Raw genomic sequence first — 22,941 nt, forward strand, 5'->3', positions numbered from 1 at the left:
TTTGTGCAGATTTCATGACAGGAAAAGAAACACAGTCCATTGTACATAAGGGTTTGCAACCATTCACAAATCTCCCATCTGAGACAGCAGTGATAATCAGTCATTTAGCACAACAGCGTCTATTATTCAGCCGGTATCTCTCATCAATATCAGTTAGAAGGCAAGCAAGCAGGTTAGTATGCTGCTATAGCAGAAATATTAGTTCCATCAGCCAATATGAGTACTACGTAGGGGGAGACTGCCCCTGTCTCTTACGTGTCCCAGTAGATCTAAGCCGAATGTTAGGATCGCATGCATGCAGGCTTGGTCATCTCAATACTGGTGATGAACATCAGTGGTACTGGATCAGCGCGTCCACGCCGCAGTGGCAGCGGCAATGGCGGCAAGGAGCGGTGGAGAACGCTCTCAGAACAGCGTGGGCTCATACCAGTGGGCGAGGCCGGCCTCCTATAGCTCCTATAGGTGGGAGGAGCTATAGGAGGCCGGCCTCGCCCACTGGTATGAGCCCACGCTGTTCTGAGAGCGTTCTCCACCGCTCCTTGCCGCCATTGCCGCTGCCACTGCGGCGTGGACGCGCTGATCCAGTACCACTGATGTTCATCACCAGTATTGAGATGACCAAGCCTGCATGCATGCGATCCTAACATTCGGCTTAGATCTACTGGGACACGTAAGAGACAGGGGCAGTCTCCCCCTACGTAGTACTCATATTGGCTGATGGAACTAATATTTCTGCTATAGCAGCATACTAACCTGCTTGCTTGCCTTCTAACTGATATTGATGAGAGATACCGGCTGAATAATAGACGCTGTTGTGCTAAATGACTGATTATCACTGCTGTCTCAGATGGGAGATTTGTGAATGGTTGCAAACCCTTATGTACAATGGACTGTGTTTCTTTTCCTGTCATGAAATCTGCACAAAAATGAGCTGTGAAGCCGGCCAGCTATTCATCTAACCATCCAAACCTTTTTTCAGTTTAGAGTGGACTTTGCACAGGGCTGCTGAGCCAGTGTTAGTTTCTCACCCAGAGCTCTGGAGGTTTTTTCAAGTGCATGCAACAGTTTCTCAATTGATGAATGTCATGTGTGGATGGATGTGATGAATGCGTGGGATGCAGGGGATGCCAGGCCAAATCCTTAAGCTCTAAGTGTTTTTAATGTGTTTTATTAGGAATTCTCTGATCCAGTCTGTGATTGCTGTGTGTTTTTTCTATAATAAAGTAACTTTTATACGTGACTAAGCGAGGCCTTGCTGTAACTTTCTTGTGGAGGGAGGTTTTTCTTTAGATTGAGCAATCTGAGTTTAAGGCCCGCAAACATCTGACACACCTGCGCATGCAATATGGCTTAATGCATATTGCAGGAAGATAGCCAGATGAAATGTCACTTGAAGACCTTGTGTTTCAATACAAGGGTCCTTTTAAATATTCAGAGCACTGATAATCTCCAGGAACTAAATATTGCAAAAGAAGACAGATACAACATGTTAAATGTAATAAATATCCATCCTTTATTTGAGCAGAACTCTGAAGCTTACAAGAAAGCATTGAAGATGTCTGTGTAAAATTACACAATATACGCATATATTTATAAATAGATCCCTTGGGAGTGTTTGGTGGGCGGAGTGTAACTATCCCTTGAGAGTGTTTGGTGGGCGGGGTGTAGCCATCCCTTGGGAGTGTTTGGTGGGCGGGGTGTAGCCATCCCTTGAGTGTTTGGTGGGCGGGGTGTAGCCATCCCTTGAAAGTGTTTGGTGGGCGGGGTGTAGCCATCCCTTGGGAGTGTTTGGTGGGCGGGGTGTAGCCATCCCTTGAGAGTGTTTGGTGGGTGGGGTGTAGCCATCCCTTAGGAGTGTTTGGTGGGCGGGGTGTAGCCATCCCTTGAGAGTGATTGGTGGGCGGGGTGAAGCCACCCCTTGGCTTTACTTTAGCCACTTTACTGCTTCTACTTGGGAGTGTTTGGTGGGGGGGGGGGAGTGTAGCTATCCCTTGAGAGTGTTTGGTGGGCGGGGTGTAGCCATCCCTTGGGGGTGTTTGATGGGTGGGGTGTAGCCATCTTTAAAGGGATTCTGCCATCGATGATTTTTTTTGTGTAACCTTCTAGGCTCAGAGGAGATTCTCAACCAATAGAATGACTGGAGTGTCCCTTATGATTCATTTGCATAAAGTGCCCATTAATAAACACCAGGGTATTTCAGGAATTCCAGAAACATGTTTATGAAATGTTTAAATCCGTAGCTCACCATCACTTTGTAGAATTGCTTTTTAAAGTAAATCCAATTATAAAAAGTGTGCATTTAAAATATAAACATACAGTTTCAGTGGATCTCTGGTGTTCAGCTCTTCACCACTGACATCCTCGATTGTCTGCATACTCACATTCCAGTTTGCCTACCTTAAGACTCACAGCCAATGGACAAGCTGTCAGTCACTAAAGGGCAAGGCTGTGATGGGGATCACTGTGGGCGTCACCCGTGACATGAACTGTGTAACTGCTAGAACCATGTGACTCAGGAGAGGGGCTGCAAGGTGGAAGAACACTGTTTATGGACCTCTGTTATCTACTGTAGCTGTGACCTTGAGATTTTGTTAAATTAGAAAACTAAACATTTTTGCAATAGAATATTAGATGCACTTTTTCATTTCTTTAAATGCTTACATTTTACAATAGCGAAATAAGCGCAGCGGAAATTTGGGTGCCGGGAATAACTGCTAGTAAAATATTGTGAAAATTACCAATATTCTACTATTGTGCAGTGGTAATTCTGATAAATTTTACTATCGCTAAACCTAGCCCTGTTCTTACATGAGCCCTCCCTCTACCGATGCCTAGCTAATAGTGGCTATAACAACCCAATAAATTAGCATATGCAATCTGCCCCTATAAATAGCGGGCACAAGGCAGTCGCTAATTGTAGCCGCAGTTTGTATAGTGAGCAGCTCTGGCGTCTGCTATTTTATTGGGTATCTACAGCAGGCTCCGTGAAGCTGCCCCCCACTACAATCAGCACAATTAAAATTCCATCATGATTGGTTAGTGCTACGTTTGTGCCCATTTGTGCTGCAAAAATTAAGATTTGTGCTGCTTTCATTTTGAAGATAATAGCACTTATCTTCAGACTCACTCAGCCTTTGCGATGTTGTAGGGGGGGGGCTGAGTGAACTTTATAAAAATGTGAATATCTCAAAAACTATAAAAAATAGAAAGATGATGATTTTTGCAGTACAAATGAGCACATGCACAGCACTACCCACCCATACCAGTTCCATGCCTGTAGGTTCTTGTATGGGGGCTAGGTGAAATAATAAGTGTTATTATCTTCAAAATGAAAGCAGCACAAATGTCATTTTTTGCAGCAAAAGGGGCACAAATGTAGCACTAACCAAACATGATGGGATTTTTATTTATTCTGATTGCAGGGGGGCAGCTTCACAGAGCTTCTACGGCACCCAAATTTTGGCATATAGACGCTATTCACATGGACACCTCTAAAAACGCCCAAACTTTTGCAGAGCCTCCGGTGCCCATGTTTTTTGTTTCCCCATAGAAAGGATAAGCAAGCAACCCCAGATGTAAAGAAAGAAAGAGTTTGTGTGTGTGTTATTATATCAGTGGTGGCTAACCTTGGCACTCCAGCTATGACAAAACTACAAATCTCATCATGCCTCTGCCTTCCCTGAGTTATGCTTAGAGCTGTCAGAGTATTGCAATGCCTCATGGGACTTGTAGTTGCACCACAGCTGGAGTGCCAACGTTAGCCATCACTGGACTATATAAACAAGTGTACATTGAGAAACGATAAGAGGTACATTAACAACCAAAAAGCCTCAGGGCTTCAATGGACTTTTACGGCAACAAGTACTGTAAGTTCCCAAAGATTTCTGTGTACCGTATCCCCCAATTGCCAAACCTTGTAATTTTTAAAGGAAGTATTGTAAACATAGTTGATATTATGGCTTTATTATATACTGGACTGTTTACTTCACATACGTTTTGCTTTAACTGCTGGTGTCAGGAAAACTGGTTCTGGAGATTGTGTTTAAAGAAAGAACTAACCTAAATTCAGGATTTACTACTACTTACTATAATGGCAGATCCATAATGTGCATTTAAAATATCAATATGGGGGGAGGAGTTTAAGTCGCCACTTTGAGCATTTACCACCAGCATGTGGTTGTAAAGAGGCGTGTCCACGGGACACATCAAGTCATGACACATGTGGATCCTTTACAACTGATATATTGGGCCCAAAGATAACTTGTAAAACAAAAATCTCCAATGTTAGTGCGTTCCATATAGGATTTTTCATAGCCCTGATGGCCAATACTGATCACGTGTGTTTTTCTAGGGGTTAATTTTAATACATTGCTGTTTGACCTATATGGCTAAGTCTGTGATTATTAATAGAGTATAATATTTTTTCTAGATCTGGGCTCCCTTGGGAATTGATATACGATGTTTGGCTTGTCAAGTGTATCTATTTAGGTTGACATCCCTTATTATGCTTGGATTACATGAGTCGATTCTGGTGCTCGATTCTGCGCCCGATCGTTTTGCCCGCTTGATTCTCTAATGTTCTGCTCCTTTTTCTTATTTTTTTTTTCAATTCACTTCAATGAGAAATCGAGTGGCAACATGATCGAACGGTGATCGGATACGTCGGAAAATATCTATCGAGCTATCTCAATGGCTCAAAATCAAGCCGTGTATTCCCAGCATTAGGTTTGTTTCAGGAGATTAGCAGCATATGGCTGAGTCATTCTCCTTTCTCCTCCCTCAATCAATAACTCAATGTGGGACAGAAACATCACACAATGCAGTATAGGACACAATGCTGATAGGATCATAGTGCTGCCCTCCCTCTGCCAGCCTGAATGCCGCTGTGCAAGGATTTCATGGAGCCGATATAAAGACAGGAGTTAGGTTCTTGCAGCCTTTGTATTAAAATATATATTAATAATTCATTATTAATGTTTTTTTTCCTTAAATATTTGCTTGGAGTGCAACTATTAAATTAAAAGACCACAACTGAGAAAAAAATGGTAAAAAATTAAAATACATGTGTATGCACGCATATAAGATGCATATTTGTCCAAGTGTAAAATGCACCATGACTTGCTTTTTCCCTATGTCGCTGTCACTTGCAGTAGGTACTAAAAATCTGACAACAGTTAGAGGATTTGAACTAGTCCATCTCCTCGTGGGGAATTCTCAGTATGTCCTTCATTTACAGAAGAGCTCCCTGGAAGGCAGTGGCGCAGTCCAACTGCCAGAATAGGGTACATGTGGGGAGACAGGCTGGCCAAGAAATACTGAAAACCCCCAATGAGGAGATGTCATATTTGTCAGATTTTTACTACCTACTGTAAATGACAATGACAAATAAAAACAGTAATTTTTAGAGCATTTTGCTCTGGGACAGATGTCCATCTCCCATGTATTCATACACACGTATTTTAAATGTTGCATTTTTTATATGATAGAGGTCCTTTAACCTCCTTGCCGGTTATCCCGAGCTGAGCTCGGGGTAACTCGCGCAGGAGGATTGCTCTGGCCCTGCTGTGCTGATTTTCATAATTTTTTTTCCTACACGCAGCTAGCACTTTGCTAGCTGCGTGTGGTACGCGATCACCGCCGCTACCCGCCGCCCCCCCCCCCCCAGACCCCTGCGCAGCCTGGCCAATTAGTGCCAGGCAGCGCTGAGGGGTGGATCGGGATTCCCTCTGACGTCCCTACGTCCATGACGTCATCCCGCCCCGTTCTCAAACGGGATTTCCTGCTTGCGCAGATCGCCGGTGGCGATCGAAGAAGATAGGGGGATGCCGCTTGTCAGCGGCTATCATGTAGCTAGCGGTAGGCTAGCTACATGATTTAGAAAATAAATAAATTTTAAAAAAGTGCTGCGCTGCCCTTTTGCCGCAACAACTGGAACGGCAAGGGGGTTAAGCACACCTAATCTTTCGGGTTCAAGCACACTTTAAAGTGGACCTGAACTCTTGCACAAGACAGAAGGAAAACATACAGAAATGCACCCTGTATGTATTTAGAGAGTTTAGCCTGTCTAAAGCCCCTTCATCTGTGGCTAAGCACAAGTTGTAATTGGATCCCTTAGATGTGTCAGCTGACTGCCACGGCAGAGAGCTAATTGGTAAACACAGGATGTTTCCACTTCCTGCTTTCATGGAAGCAGACAAAGGGTTAACACTGCAGATTTATTGCAGGATTTGTATCAGCTGTAACGAAGAAATGTTTTTTCTTTAAAGGTTATTATGCTGTTGCTTATCTTATAGAGCAGAAAGGATGTGCTGAGTTCTGGTCTGCTTTAAGTAGGTGAAAAGAACAGCTTCTCCTGTTGACAAGATATAAGACAGCTGCGGAGAATAGGCCTTGCGGTACAATACGTACAGGCGGTAACAAAACAAAGACCAATTTCAGAATTGTATACAGTTCCTGGCTAGTGAGAGGATCTCCATCTCTCTACAAAGTCCTTGACCTCATAAATAGCATCTAAAATCCATCCCCAGCATGGGGTCACCCGTAGTGCAGCAGCCCAGCGAGGACGAAGACAACTTCTTCCCATATCTGGTTCAACTCTCCACTTTCATCTTTGGCTCCAGTTTTCTAGCGCCATCTGCAGTCGGTATGGTGACAATGTGATGACATCATCATGGCTGATCCAGCGTTACTGTGACACGGTGCTCCACCTTACGTCATGTCCTACCATACTGTCGTTGACGCATTCACAGACGGGAGCTGAGGGTCACCTGCTTGCAGGTCACTAAAAGCTTTCTGGACATAAGAAACAAAGAAAACAAAGGTTAGTTGATGTGTATGGTATGATCAACTACCTTTAGGCTAAGTTATACAGATGGTCTAATAGCAAATCTCCAACAGGTGTGTGACGCAGACCATAGTAGACTGCAGATCTACCATCATTCAATGCATTTCAATGGATGTATTGAAAGCTGTAGTTTGAATGGATAATTCCACAGGTGTCTATACAGTATATTACCAAGAGCTCCAACCCCCTTGTGCATATATGCATATCTATAAATTATTCTAGTGCTTTTTAAACTTCTCCCTCCATCATCCAACCAGGATGTAGGGTGGGCTGCAAGTACCTATTAAATTATGTTCTTTTATATCTTTTTGTATGCCTGAGGAAGTAGGGGTGATCCCCTAAGAAATGCATTGCATCCTGAATAAAATCTTTTAAAGCAAACCCGAGCCAAAGCTTGTTTTTTTTTTTTTTTTTTTAAAAGGTACCGAGTTTAAGAGAGGGAAGCCTAAAAATCCTATTGAGGCTTCCCTTGGTTCTCAGAAGCCTGCTGTTGCTGAGCATGTATGTGGAGGAGGGCAGCCCAGCTTTTGTCCATGCATCATGGCTGCGCAGTAGCCCTCGAGCCTGTCTGTGCATGCGCAGTAGGACGGAGCCTGCGGCTCTGGCTTACTGCGCATGCGGGCTTGCGCTGCTACTACACGGCCATGATGCAGGGACAGGAGCTGCACGGCCCCAAAATGATTAGTGAAATGCATTGTTGCTAATCTTCAGGAGGGCCACGCTCAGTGACGGGGGACAGCAGAGCAGAAAGGGAAGCCTCAATAGGATCCTGAGGCTTCCCTCTCTCTTTAGTCAAGTATCTAATTTTGTATCTGAGCTTCGGCTCAGGTACACTTTAAATTACAATCTGCCACCAGTGACTTTGTGACCATATACACATGATAGTGAGCACTCTTGCATTCACTCCTTGGCTCCTGTATACATGGAGCCCCCAGACAACAGCCCACATCATTTGCTTTCATGGGAAGGGAGAGTCTGGCAACTTTACCCCTGCTGTAGTGGAACAATTCTTCACACTGTTGCATTGTCAGCCTACACATCAGGTGAGCCCTGTCTATTGTAGCGGTATGGGCATTTTTCTTCTACTGAAAGCCTTTCTGTTTCAGTACTTCCAGGATCATCAGTGGCTTGCTCTGCACTGTATGATTGACTGGTTTGTAATCTAACAACATTTTCACACAGGGTCTCAGATGAACTAGAATTGCCAAAACAAATCCTATAGGAGGGATCAGTTTGCTGTGCCCGAGAAGTATAGTTTGCTATATTTGTATAGGGGCGGAGCTACGTCTGACATTGACCAGCTGGTAGAGAGGCGTATCCAGGATGCAGAGACGTGGGGATTTGAAGCGGTGTCCGTGTGAGCAGTCGCCCAGGGACCCTGTTCACTATTTTTCAAAACGCTTATCCCAACTGCAAATTTATGAGTGCTTTTCTTTATATTAAAAGACATACCGTCTTTTATGCTATGTGGAGTATCTTTAGTTTGTAACAGCACAAGCCAGCACAGCACAGGCCAACAGCGATTTGGAGCTACTGAGTGCAGAGGATACCCTTTCCCCCTCAAGTTGTCATTCCTCCCTCTGGATATTAAGGAGCAGGGATGCTCATCCAGATCCAGGTACCCGGGTGAACCCGGGTACCCGACCATTTTTACACTATCTGGGTCGGATCCAGATACCTGGTCCAATATCTGGATAGCTCTATGCGGGTATCTGGCCGCATAATCCAGATACTCGCGGGTACCCGCGGATATCCGACGGTTATCTGGATCTGGGTACTGTAACAAGGGAGATGATGTCATTGAGCCAAGCAGAGGGCTCCCAGCCAATCAGAGGGCTCCCAGCAGAAGCCCTAGCAACCAATCACAGAGGGGAACTCTGGCCAGCCCCACCTGACCTCATTGAGCCAATCAGAGGCCTCCCAGCCTAAGCCCTGGCACCCAATCACAGACGGGAACCCTGGCCAGCCCCCCTGTATAATAAGGAGAGCTGGCATGATGAGACAGATCGTCCTTGCTTGTGTGGCTAATAGAGATGGGAAGTTCGGATCTTTTCAATGATCCGGATGATTCGAATCGGATCATTGAAAAGATCCGGATCTTTGATCCGAATCTCGGATCATTTTACTAACGAAGCATACGGGGGTGAAATGAATAGCAGGACAGTGCATCCTATGAATAGCAGGACAGTGCATCCTATACACATCCAGTGCTAGGGAAAATAACAGCTGCCCCATCACTCCTGCCATACTCAGTGCATCCTATACACATCCAGTGCTAGGGAATATACAGCTGCCCCATCGCTCCTGCGTGTAATCTCTGCTGACATACCCAGTGCATCCTATACACGTCCAGTGCTAGGGAATATACAGGACAAGATCTCCCCAGACTACCCTCACTCCTGAGTGCTGCCATACCCAGTGCATCCTATACACGTCCAGTGCTAGGGAATATACAGGACAAGATCTCCCCAGACTACCCTCACTCCTGAGTGCTGCCATACCCAGTGCATCCTATATACATATCCATTACCATTACAGGGTGAGGAGAAGCCCCCTCTCCCCTCACTCCTGCGTGTTGCCATACCCAGTGCATCCTATACACACGTCCAGTGCTAGCTGGGACTATGGGAAGAGGAGAAGCTCGTTTTGCTAAAATGTTGGAACACTCTTCCATCACTCCTGCTTGCCATACATACCTGCTGTGGACAGGAGAAGGGGAGGGGGGTGGACACACAGAGAAGGGGAGAAGGTGGACAGAGGGCAGGGAGTGGACAGAGAAGGGAGGAGGGACGAGCAGAGAGCAAAAATGTTTGCTTGCACACAATACCCACATGCTGCAATCATATGCTTTACATGTATTTCACCTATATGCTCATCTGTGTAATTTGAATGCAAACGTCACACAGTGAAAGAAAGCATTCCCCAAAGCATTCCCAGAAGTAAAGTGCAGCTGTTTAGAGCGAGTGCAGGAGGATCATATTGCGCTGCAATCACAGTGCCTGCAAAGTTACTGAGCTGTGCTGAGCCAAAAGTTTCCAATGTGTTCACTGTGCACAACTACGGAACAGACAGCCTATAATGAGCAGCACGTTATAGCCAGTATGTGTGCTCTACACATATCTGGCAGTGGCACCCATGTCCCCTCTCTCTCATCTACCTGTCTCCCTGCAAGGCTGGCTCCCATCCAACAGAGCGATCCATCTCAGCTCTGCTTCCAGGACCAAGCTGCCCGCTGAGAGGGGGCGTGTCGATCCTGGCCCGCCCCTTTTGCGATCCGAATCACTCATTTTGATGATTTGGATGATTCGACTCACAAAATAGATGCGGATCAAAGATCCGAATCGTTCATGATCCGGACAACACTAGTGGCTGGCTGGCTGGTCACTGACAGACTTGCTCCAGTGCTGTTGGCTTAGCAAGTGCTGCCTGTATACAGTAATAAACCTAAAGCTTTGAGTGCTAAACACCTTCACTACACTATTGTTCTATTGTTTTTTTAGCTAGCTCGTGTAATTGTTTCATTTCATTCACTCAGTTAGGTCCTGTTTGTGTCTGTGTGTGCTGTGCAGGCCATGAGGACAGTATAGGTTAGGGAATAGGATTACTGTGTTATTGTATTGTATTATATAGTTAGTTAGTACTGCAGTTAGATGTTAGAGAGAGTAGTACTGTGTTAGCTTACTACACATTACTGCTGTGCTGCTGTGCTGAGCATTGTCAGTGTGACAGTTAGACAGATAGTGTGCACTGTCTGTCCTCTACTCTGCGGTCTGTCACTCCGTGCTGATTTGATTTAAAGTCCAACCCCGATTTCATTAAAGTAAAAGTACCCCACATCATCTGGTGACATCATCACGTATAAGTTGTACTATGTCTGCTGGCACCGGCAGCCGGGGGAGGGGCAGAAAGGGCAAGAGGACAGGGAGCAACATTACGGCCACCCTCAGAAGGTCTGCCGTGTCAGTGTCGACCCCAGCGGGCAGCCCACCCTCGGTCAGCAAGCTTTTCGCTCCAGGCACCACGATTGAACTTAGGGCTGTTAGCCGCAAGGAGTTTGAGGAGGATGTTCTGGGTTTTAAGGAGAGGGGGGGGTATGATGTGGATGATGGGATGAAGGACCGTGACTACCATCCACAGGATGGGGATGTCAGCTCTGACTCTGAGGATGCATCGGTGGGTTTGGCACAGAGGATCAGCATTGCAGACAGTGGCCATGGAATGCGGGACCCACCACATCCTTCTGCCGCTACCACCAGCCGCACCACTCAACCCCCAACCGCCACAGGGAGAAAAGCCGCAGCATCCCATTCAGGCCGCAGGGGAATCTTCACCTCCCCAATCTGGCGGTTTTTCACTCTGCCCTCATTGGACAGCAAGTTTGCCATATGCAATGTGTGCAAACTACAGATGAGCAGAGGTTGTGACCCCTACAAGTATGGCACCTCCAGCTTCATCACCCATCTGGCCAAAAAACATGTTGTTGAGCATGAGGAGTTCAAGAGGCTGAAGCAAGCGGGCGTTGGCTCCCACCGCCACGGTGCCACAGGCCACTGCTGCTGATACCACCACCTATATTCGACCCAAAACACAATTGTGGTGTCATTTTTTGGAGGTGTCTGGGCTGAAAACTGTCATGTCCCAGTTGTGCGATTGGACTTTGGACACAATGTGGGCTGCACGACCGCTGTCTGGAACCTAGTCCTGATGTTAATTGACAGCTTTTTTTTTTTTTTTTTTTCATTTTATGTCCACCAAATAATAAATTAGTGTTTCCCTTTAAAAAAAAACATGATGCTACATGCATCATTTACCCTAAAAACCCTTTTTAAAGCTATTTAAAGGGCACTTCCAGTTTTTCTATCCAGATACCCGAATAGGTCGGGTACCCGCGGGTAATTTGGTCAGATACCCGAATTCACTCGGGTATCCGCAAGGTCGGATCCGGGTACCCGAATCGGATCCAGATATCTGGGTACCCGGATCTGGGCGGGTATTAAAAAGTACTACCCGAGCAACCCTGTTAAGGAGGACAATTGGGCAAGTGTGAGCACATTAGTGGGAGTGTCCTGGCTCTTGCACTGGAAGGGTTTTGTTATAGCTTTAGAGCCAGGTGGTAGGAGGGATCCCACGGGGAAAGTGGTGGACTGATGCAGTACGTTCTGCAAGGTATTGATTTTCCCATGTAATGTGCCTCGTTCACATCTATGCGCTGCACTTAGGTGCGTTATAAAAACATAGTGTTTCATGCATCTCTGTGCGCTGAGCTGTAAAGTGCACACCAATGCGAGTAACTGGGTGCGCTTTTTTAGCATATAGAAGCGCATGCGTTTTTTACCCCAAAATGGAAGTAAAATACATTTTCATATGAAAACAAAGCTTTATTGAAAACGGCTATTGCTACAATAAGCAAAGGATGCTTAAAAACACGATTCTAACTGCACCTAATGTGAATGAGGCCTTAGGTACGTTTTTGTGCGCATTTCAGAGTGCATTGCGCTGTGCATTCTGCAAGGTATTGATTTTCCCATGTAATTAAGGTGCCTGGTTCACATCTATGCGCTGCACTGAGGTGCGTTACAAAAACGTAGTGTTGCATGCATTTCTGTGTGTTGAGCTGTAAAGGGCACATCAATGCAAGTGAATGGGTGCGTTTTTAGCTTATAATAAGCGCATAGATTTTTCCCCTAAATGAAAAAAAAAAATGTCATTTGAAAATAAATCTTTATTGACAAAATGACAACTACTACTGCTACAATAAGCAAAATGTGTTTTAAAAAAGCGCACTGCAATGCACTTAAATGTGAACTAACGCATGCGTTTTTTTATCATTCACTTTTACACGTTTCTCAATGCACCCAATGTGAACGAGGCCTAACAGGTGTATTGCCCTCTTTAGAAAAAGAGCCCTGTGCGCGATTCTTGCACATATATTTTATCGTTACTGGTTTGTGCTTCCACAAACGATTGTCTGATGACGACTGGTCACAGATCATTAATTCTAAGGACTTTTATCTAGTGCGTGTACGACGTTTTACACGGAAGGTTCTGTCTTCCTCTCCAGGTTGATTATTGACTGTTTACGGCTGGCTACAGTTGAAGCAGCTCACTATTATCACGCCGTTTTATGTTTGTACTGAATACTTATTGTCACACAATGGCTCATTCATAATCTGCCATGAAAATGTGCTCATCTTTGTAAGATGTTATGCTGTATAATGTTATACTGTAATTACATAACAGCCTGAAGTCCAGAGGAAATGGAAGGATCCGACACTCCTGCTGCCACATTATATATTCAGAGAGAATGACATCTAAACAGCTCTGAAATAAACCTTCACACACTTCCACATGCTGAGAGCTCCAAGGAGAATCGGAGTTACAATAATAGCATGTATCTTCTGTTGCTACACAAACTTTGATGCACCGGGCTAATAATAACTGTTCAGAATGCCTCTTTAGATATGCAGTGTGATTGTCATTATCACATGTGACATCACACAGGGGAGGAGGCAGATATACTGGTGCATGATTACTTTCTTCAATACTCAATCGATATAATTAACACTTGTAGCGTTCCTTAAAAGTGACCCTTAAAGCGGGATTGTCAGCCATCAAATTCCATTTATCCACTGCTCTGTGTTTATCATGTAGTCTGCAATCATTCCAATAAAATCACAAATGTGTCTGCTGTAATGAATCTTATCTCAGTCAGTCTGGCTCTATTCTGGTACATTGCCGGGGAGAAGGAGGCTTGTTATCTCCCCTCCCACTTTCCTGCTTCTTACTGATTGGCTGACAGCAGTTCAGTGTGACAGACTGAGGCGGAGTAGGGAAATACACCTCACTCCTCTGCAGAAGCTGCTGAAATACGATCTATGCTGTGCTCACTTGTTTACAAAGCATGCTAGATATGACAGTGCCGTTTCTAAGAGGAAAAAAAAAGAATAAGGGAGGAAATTACATCAGCATTGGTTTTAGTCAAAAGCAGTAAAAATGGAAAATGCCTAGAACAGTTTTCTCTTTATTTACTATATAAAATTCACTGAAATCAAAACGTGGACAGTACAATACATGTGTTATGTACGTAGAACAAGTATTTATCTACTTAGATTAGTGTTTTTTTTCCTGGGATAGTATGGCTGTCCCTGCTGCTTTAAAGTGTACCTGATACAAGAGGAATATGGAGGCTTTTCTTTTTAACCAGCCAGGCATTGTGCATTGTTTAAAATGAAGTCAGCCTCCTCTTACTTCAGGTTCCCTTTAAGTATCCCTGAGTAATATGAAGCAAGAATGCAAACATATTATAAGTTATCAAAGGTTACCTTCAGTGGAAACTATTTTCTGGTCCAGAGATATAACCCTGATAATAATATGCATATTATGCAAAAATATGATTATATATCATGTAGCTAAGAGTGTCAGGAGGAAGTCCCCCAGCATCGGGAGTAAGTACCTCCTCTTCCATGTGGAGCATCCCTATTGATACTTTTCCTCAGTTGGATGGCTTTACCGACCAATACAAGTTTACTTGTTTCAGGTTTGCTTTTAAAGTGAACCAAGCACCATTTTTAAAATGTTTAGCACCCAGGGAATCTCAATAGCACATTAAAAATGCATGCCAATAATATGGCCCACTACAAAAACAACCTTCAATTTTACCTCTTCTTTTTACATTTAAAAGTTTAGCAGATGCTTTTTATCCGGGCAGGCCTTGGAAGTTTCAGGCATATTAAGCAGATAATTACTTATATTTTTTTGCACACATTAGCCGAGAGCTAACAAAGCCTTTTAAAGCAGTGGTGGTGGTGGTGGTGGTGGTGGTGGGGGGGGGGTGATTAGGACATTAGCATAGGACATTAGGCTTCAAAGACTTGGAGAAGTCACAGTTGCTACTTTCACACCTTCCCTTGGATAAATTATGGGCATCTAGAAGTGGAGGGGAACATGGCAGCTCCTATAGCTATTAAAAACCAGGAAAAAAGTGGTGCTTGGTTCCCTTTAAGTTTCAACATGCTGGATCATTAATTGACCTTGGCAAACCTCGGGGGACACCTGTATACATACTAGATTCTCAGCCTCGGCCAAGAACAGTCTAAGGTGCGTACAAGTCTTTACAATACTTCAGAGCTCAGTGCTCAGATTAGAAGGTTCTATGCATTTAAGATTTACCTCAAACTTGCTTGTGAAGTCTGCGAATATTCCAAAGAAAGCCTCGGTGGTGGAGCCCTTGGGATCTTCTCCGAAGTAGGAGCAAACTTTATAGAACTCTTCCAGAGCCCGATGCTGCACGGTGTCCAGGCTCTGCATACAGGGGAAGGTGTTCTCCAGAAATGTCTGAGAAATTTAAGGACTACAACAGATAGAACTATGCAACATTCATGAGCCAAAACAGTCTAACATGCTAATTGGCTTCAAACATACAGTATTGTTAAATATTGAAGAAAAAAGGCCAAAGTATTCTTTAAAAAAAATGCTAATTGCCTGTCTGATCCACAGCCCAAATTAACTGTAACCACTAGCTGACCGCTCCACGCCGAGTGGCGTGAACGTGGCGGCAGCCCTAGGACCACTCCACGCTAATTGGCGTGAATGTCTGCGGGCGAGGATTGCAGGAGATTGCACGCATCTCCACATGAATGACGGAGCTCTGCTCCGCCTTCAGTCTCCCAGTGGCAATCGCCGCTCGGAGACTGTTAGACGGTGAAACCGCCGTCTATTAACATTGTACAGAGCTGCGATCTACAGCAGCACTGTACTGGGGACAGCCGTGTGACACGGCTGTCCCCCTGGCAGGCAGGAAAGTGATCAGCTGTCATAGGCTGCAGCCTATGACAGTCGATCACGCTGATTGCTCTGTTGGTGGGGTCTGATCACTCCCCAGATTTTTTTTTTTTATAAATATTTATTTGTTGTTTTTTTTAAAAATAAATTTCACTATTTTTTTTAATTTATATTACATCCCTCCCCCCGCCAGCCAATCAGCGTGATCGACTGTCAGACAATGACAGCGGATCACTTTCCTGCCTGCCAGGTGGACAGCCGTGTCACTCGGAAAAGGAAGGGGGGGTCACTTGTGTGCTGTGTTGTGCGGCCCTGCAGCGAGCTCTTAAAGCTGCAGTGGCCCAATTAGGAAAAAATGGCCTGGTCACTAGGGGGTTTTAAAGAAGATCTTTGGTGAATTTACAGCACATTAAAACAAACATATTACTGTTTCCCCCATTATTCCCCCTCTTCATGGCTGAGCGCAATCCCTTGTCACCTGTCTCACATACCGATAATCACTGAGTTACTTAGTATGCTGCTTTTTTATTAGAATTGTGTAATGTATATGTGTGGCTATGTTGTCTGTTTTAATGTTTATGCAATATGTAATCCACTTCTGACCTTTTTGTATTTTACTACAATTGTGTACTCTAAAATTTGTACATATACATTGTCTTTCTGTGCTTTTTGTACAATAAAAGTTTTTCTAGGTTTAAAAAAAAAAATAATCCCTGACTGGCTCAGTTGTGGTCCATTGTACATTCACAGTCCCATCGTGCTGGCACAGAATGCTCCCAGCCACGGGAGAATGACAAAGCATGTTCGGCCAGGATGACTCATGGACAGTAGTCAGCAACTACCAGAGCTAACTGTGGGACAATGGAGCGGCCTGGGAGGACTGCAAAGGAGCCCACTGCCTACAGGGCACGGGAGGAAGCCCCAGGTAAGTATAAATGTTTGTATTTAATTACTTGTCAACCGCATCACGACAATGGGCGTGGATGCGACAGCAGCCCCAGGACCGCCTAACGCCGATTGGCATAAGGTCCCGCGGGCTTGTTTTGCAGGAGAATGCCCATGCTGATGCGTGCGCAGCTCAGCTTGGTAGGCAGAGCTCCGGCCCGCCTTCAGTCTCCCAGCGGCGATCGCCGCTCGGAGACTGTTAGACAGCGAAACCACTGTCTTTTATTGCCGTACAGCACTGCGATCTAAGGCAGCGCTGTACTGGGGACAGCCGTGTGACACCATATATAGTATATCTGGATAAAATAGCACCTATGGCAAACACTGCGCAGGATATTGCAGAAGTTACTTGTGTTGTCCCTAGATACAAGAGTTAAGCAGCTGTGTTACCCAAATACCAGAATTTAATACGTTCCAGAATACATGGTCCCCTAGATTAATTAATTTAATTAAAGTATCTCAAAATTAAAGTACCTCAAAAGGTAAAAGAACCCTGAACAGTCCAAAAAAATGAAATTGGTACTTACCAGGGGATTCCTCCAGCCCACCGTAGGCCGCGAGGTCCCACGGGCGTCCTCCTGGCTCCTCTCCTGGGCTCACTGGTGGCTCTGTTACCGGCAACTTTCAGGCTGAAGGTCTGCTGCATACTTCCTGAATAGGGATGCTTTGCATCATCACATCGGACAGCGTGACAGTCCTACGCATGCGTGGTTCAGAGTTAGAACACTGTGCATACACAGGACTGTTACGCAGGCCGGCGCAATAGCAGGTAGCGGCCGGCGTGATGACGCAGAGTAGAGTCCCCCCAGTAAAGGTAATGAAAGGTGTCTCTCAGTATAAATAGATCCCCCAGTATAGGTAGTAAGCGGCATCCCCCATTATGGTGGTGCAGCACGAGGGATGCAGGGGCAGGCATGGCGCCCATGGCCCGAGACATGCCTGCAACCCTTTAGATACACCACTGATGGAATACAGACACACAGGCACACACTCTGGCAAAGGATACGTTCATAGTGACGGGGAACTTGTCCTCAGATGAGCTGATCATACGGCTGCAAGCATTTTTGATCTCCTTTATAGTCACATGAAGGTCACTCAGGTCAGCAGTGAGTGACCTCTGATTCACTGGAGAAGAAACATGTTATGCAGAGCACACATCACTGATATGTAAGAGGGCACTTAGAGGTTTCTGCTAATCCATGCTGTGTAGCCTAACATGCAAAGGTTCAATGGACCAGGAAGTGAAACCCCTGCTGGCATATAAAAGCCATTAGCTTTAAAATAGCAAAAGCTACAAACTGGCAGGCGGCAGCTAATGTCTTTCATTTGCTAGCATGGCTTCTACTTCTTGGATCAGTTGAGATATCCACATTTGTGCTCATCCTCATTACACATTAATACCACTGAGAAAGTCTCATAAACAGGAAAAGGAAAGCAGCACCTAGGTAACATGAAATAATCAATGTGATCCAAACAGGATCAGCAGGAGAAAAAAAATAATTTAAAAAAGTGTTCACGCATTATTATGCAGCATTAAAGAGAAATTACTTATAAATGGTCATATTCAAAATGGGAAACTGTTAGCAGTGGGGTCCCACACGGCTCAGTACTAGGTCCAATCCTTTTTAATTCATTTGATAATGTTCTAGTAGATGGAATACAGTGCAATGTTGCCATCTTTGCAGATAATACAAAACCACACAGAGTTTTAAAGTGAATGTTTACCGGTTTAAAAAAGAAAAAGTCAGATACTCACCTAAGGAGAGGGAAGGCTCGGTCCTAATGAGCCTTCCCTCTCCTCTCCCGGTGCCCGGTCCCGCACAGGATCCCCCGTGGCAGTATTCGACCAGTTCGGTCAAATACTGCCACTTCCGCATGCCGAAGGGAGCTTTCGGAAGCCTTCGGGAGCACTCGGGCTCCCGAGGACGCGGCCGCTCCATACTACGCATGCGCGAGCGCCCTCTATGACGCGCGAGCGCGTACGTAGTATGGAGCGGCCCGTCTTCGGAAGCCCGAGTGCTCCCGAAGACCTCCGAAGTCCCTGCGGCGGCGGACGCGAACGGGGGAGTCAGCGCAGCACCGAGGGCACTGGGAGAGGAGAGGGAAGGCTCATTAGGACCGAGCCTTCCCTCTCCTTAGGTGAGTATCTGACTCTATTTTTTTTTTTATTAGCGGTACCCATTGGTTTTAAACACTAAGCAAGATTGTGACAGTTCTCAACAACATGGCCATAAGGGCAGACAGATGGAAGATTAAATTAAAATGTAGATAATTGTAAGGTCATGCACCTTGGACACACCAATGGTAGAGCATCATATAAGATAAATGGCATACAGCTGGGAACATCAGACTTGGAGAAGGATTATGCAGAACTGGACGATAAGTCAAACAACCATATTCAATGCCAGGCAGTCTGGGATGCATTAAACGGGGGAATAGGAGATGCTAGTATACTGCTCCCTCTGTATACCTCACTCACTGAGTATGGGATACAGTTTTGGGCACCACACTATAGGAAGGACATTGACATACTAGAACAGACAGGCAACTAAATTAATCAGAGGGATGGAAGATCTCACTTATCAAGAAAGGTTGGACACACTGGGTTTATTTAGCTTAGAAAAAACATAGAGGATTAGTAGGGATGGTCAGAGTTGCAAAATTCCGAAACCAGTGACATTCCGAAAATTCCATAAAATTTGTGCGCTCATCGCTAATGATCAGTTCTTCTAGGAGAATTTCTCCTGCCGAGTGAATGCATGAAAAAAATAATTATATATATATATATATATATATATATATTTTTTTTTTTTCCCCTCTGCCTGGTGCCCAATAATGATACAGTCTTAACTGTACAATCTTACCGATCTATGTGTCAGGTGGGTAAATTGAGTGAATACGCTTTAGTTGGATTATTGGATACTTTAGGTGGTTCCTTGTAATAAACAGATGTGGTAATACTGTACAATCAAGACAGGCACCTTTTAAGGTAGGAATGGATATGGCATATATATGGCACTTAAATTAGCTAAAATTACTAATATTCAGTGATGATATGTATGATGATGTATTTTATTTGGATTTCATCCAAGTAATAAAAGCACCTGTGCGGGTGGGCGAGGGGGGGGTAAACTTACCCAGCAGACGTCTTCTTTAATCTGTCCCTCGGCGCCTCCCACGCTGCGTTCCAAGCGTGTCACATGACTACAAACACTTCCTCCTTCAACCCGGTAGGAGGAAGTGTTTGTAATCACGTGACAGCGGCTTGGAACGCAGCGTGGGAGGTGCCGTGGGATGGATTAAAGAAGAAGCCTGCTGGGTAAGTTTAATCCCCCCTCGCCCACGTGCTTTAATTACCTGGATGAAATCCAAATAAAACCTATTCGGATTTCATCCGGTGATTGTCACTGCTAATATTGACCATTTTGGCTGACCATCTCCTGGCAAGAACATCATTCATTATCAAAGTAAGTTATTTTTCTTGGCTGAAAACCTAATCTGCCAAGGAGAATGCTTACTGGGTGAGCACTGGGAGAGTGTAGTGTAACGATGGCAATGCATCTCGGTATGAATGCAGAAGCTGTATTCATTTCTGCACCAGCATTCTGAGGGTTGATGTTTGTTGGCTGAGAAGGTCCATAGACCTTCCTTTAATAGACAGTTTTATAGAACTGCAGCAGATGGTAGACTGCCTTCAGATATTTTCTGGCACACCATCTACAGAGCAAAGCTACCTCTGGGCATAGAAGAGTAGGGAGGTACAGGATGGGGATAGTCTAAAGAATAACATTAGGATTAAGCAATGTTTGGGATGCCAGGTACCTAGCACAGTAATTTACTGGCTATTGGGATTCACATTTAAATACCCGAAATACTCAGCACCAGAAAACCAAAACTAAATACTGTATTTTTCGGACTATAAGACGCATTTTTTCTCCCCCAAAAGGGGGGGGGGGGGGGGGGGGAGTCAGTGCGTCTTATAGTCCGAATAATACATTTGGACCTGCGCCTCAGTCCCCCAGTCTTCTATCCCCTAGGAGAATGTATTAAATACATACATATATACTGTTATCCCTATGTTCCCTTGTGTCCTCCGTGTCTCCAATCCCCATGTTCTTTGTTGTCCGTCCGTCATCCCAATGATCCCATCCAGTGTGTTAAATGAATCCTGTATTAGCAGCCGCACCGCTCCCATCATTGAAGTCGCTGCGGAACTAGAAAGCGCTTGCCAGCCAAGAACCAATGAGGCACGGGGGCGCTGCCTCAGACAGCCAATGACGCTGCTTACTGCTCCTGACTCCTTTCCTGATAGGAGCCGGTAGTCCCGTGGGCGGGACCAATGGCTCTTATCAGGGAAGGAATCAGGAGCAGTAAGCAGAGTCATTGGCTGTCTGTGGCAGCGCCCCCGTGCGTGATTGGTTCTTGGCTGGCAAGCGCTTTCTAGTTCAGCGGCGACTTCAATGATGCGATCGGTGCGGCTGCTAATACAGCATTCATTTAACACACTGGATGGGATGACGGACCGAACAACAAAGGACATGGGGATTGGAGACACGGAGGACACAAGGGAACACAGGCTGCAAATGCAGCACTACAATAGACTCATCAGAAAAGTATATACAAGTGTCCCCCGTTGTTATTATCGTCCCCTTCAGCCACTTGCCAAACTGATCACTCCTGCATGCGTCATGAGCTGCACAGCTGCTAATACAGTATGTACCTGTATTTAACACACAGGATGACACTAGAAAAAGAACAAATTACATGGGGGATTGGAGACACGGGACAAAAGGGGAGGATACAGGGAGATAGAGGACAGTGGGCACAGGAGGACAGGACACACGGGGATGCAGGCGCCAGAGGACACAGGGGTACAGTGGGCGCAGGAGGACTGGACAGAGGACATGGGGATGGAGATACCAAAGGACATGGGGAGGACAGAGGATAGGACACTGAGACTGAGGACACAGGGAGACAGTGGGCACAGGAAGACAGAACAGAGGACACAGGGGGTTGAAAATTCCAGAGGACACAGGGACAGTGGGCACAGGAGGACAGGACGGAGAACACAGGGATGAAGATGCCAGAGGACACCGTGACTGAGGACACGGGGGATGGAGACGCCAGAGGTCACTGGGACAGTGGACACAAGAGGACAGGACACCGGGACAGAGGACACAGGGGAACAGTGGGCATAGCAGGACAATACACTGGGACAGAGGGCTCAGGGGGATAGGGATGCCAGAGAACACTGGGGACAGTGTACACAGGAGGACAGAGGTTAGGACACCGGGACTGAGGACATGGGGACAGTGGACACAGGTAAACAGAGGGCACAGGGGACACTGGGGTACATAGGGGGGTAACAAGAGGTATAAGAAAGGTACAAGGAGGACATAATAATTGGGGGGGAAAGGTCCATAAGACGCCCCTGCACCATGGATGCTCCAGGTTTAGTATATTTTTTTCCTGGTTTTTGTCCTCTAAACCTGGGTGCGTCTTATGGTCAGGAGCGTCTTATAGTCCGAAAAATACGGTATATACCAATTGTTGTGAAATGCATCCCCACCCTGGTACTCTGAGGGTAGGTGGACCCATTGAGGAGATGAGATTCTGCTTGGTGACTTGCCAACATGAATCTCACAGTGACCTTGTTCTTCCAGTACCTCCTCAGATCTTCTTTTAGATGGCTGCACCTACCTGTTCACCAGACTGGATAATCCGTGAACCAACAGTTTCACCACATAGTTTCACTCCATTGTGTCCTATGTTTAGACAGACTACTGCAATCTGCACCCTAAGCTGTGGAAGGCTTTACAGATGGTCTTAATTCACTTCTGTAACAGGTTTGAACATTGTCTTTGAGAACATGGACACAGAAATATGTGCAGATTACCTTTGGCAGCGAGAGGCACAGTTGGGAGATCCTTGGCAAAGCTTAGCAGCTCAGGGAAATGATGGCTGAGGGATTTGGCAAGTATGTGTAAAAATGTGAACTTCCCATCAACGGTCTTGGTGGTGTTGAGCTGTGGGACACAATGTAAGCTTATAAGAAAGAATGGGTTAATGCTAGACACAAAATGGTACCGCAAAGGAGGCTGATGGATAAACGGACATGTCAGTGGATCCAATGTTCTCTACAGGATCCATTCAGACATGTCCATTTTCAACGCATCTCTTGTCTCTGCTATAGTAGCATAATACAAAGATCCATCCTGCAGGACATTAGCTCACACCACATACACAATCCATGCAGAAGTAGACAATTAAAATGTATACAGACAGACTACATCTGTTCTCACTAGTGCTTTTCAACAGAAAAATGGACAGGCATGCCAAAACCAGGGCAAGAGAGGGAATTCCTACACTGA

At 45.4% G+C, this 22,941-nt stretch overlaps 1 protein-coding gene across 4 annotated transcripts in view; it reads right to left on the reverse strand.

The window, feature by feature from the left end:
* Positions 1 to 1,489: 1,489 nt before the first annotated feature.
* Positions 1,490 to 22,941, reverse strand: part of GRID2IP (Grid2 interacting protein) — a 300,286-nt gene continuing 278,834 nt past the window's right edge. For all 4 annotated transcript variants that reach the window (XM_068244297.1, XM_068244296.1, XM_068244300.1 and 1 more), the window contains 4 exons: positions 22,467 to 22,596; positions 17,577 to 17,695; positions 15,014 to 15,178; positions 1,490 to 6,792 (listed from right to left, as the gene is read on the reverse strand). In XM_068244297.1, the coding sequence (XP_068100398.1) occupies positions 6,721 to 6,792; positions 15,014 to 15,178; positions 17,577 to 17,695; positions 22,467 to 22,596 (486 nt within the window). In that variant the 3' untranslated portion in view covers positions 1,490 to 6,720. The remainder of the gene's footprint in view (positions 6,793 to 15,013; positions 15,179 to 17,576; positions 17,696 to 22,466; positions 22,597 to 22,941) is intronic.

This window comes from Hyperolius riggenbachi, chromosome 7 (assembly GCF_040937935.1).
Source record: "Hyperolius riggenbachi isolate aHypRig1 chromosome 7, aHypRig1.pri, whole genome shotgun sequence".
In the NCBI taxonomy this organism is placed as follows: Eukaryota; Metazoa; Chordata; class Amphibia; order Anura; family Hyperoliidae; genus Hyperolius; species Hyperolius riggenbachi.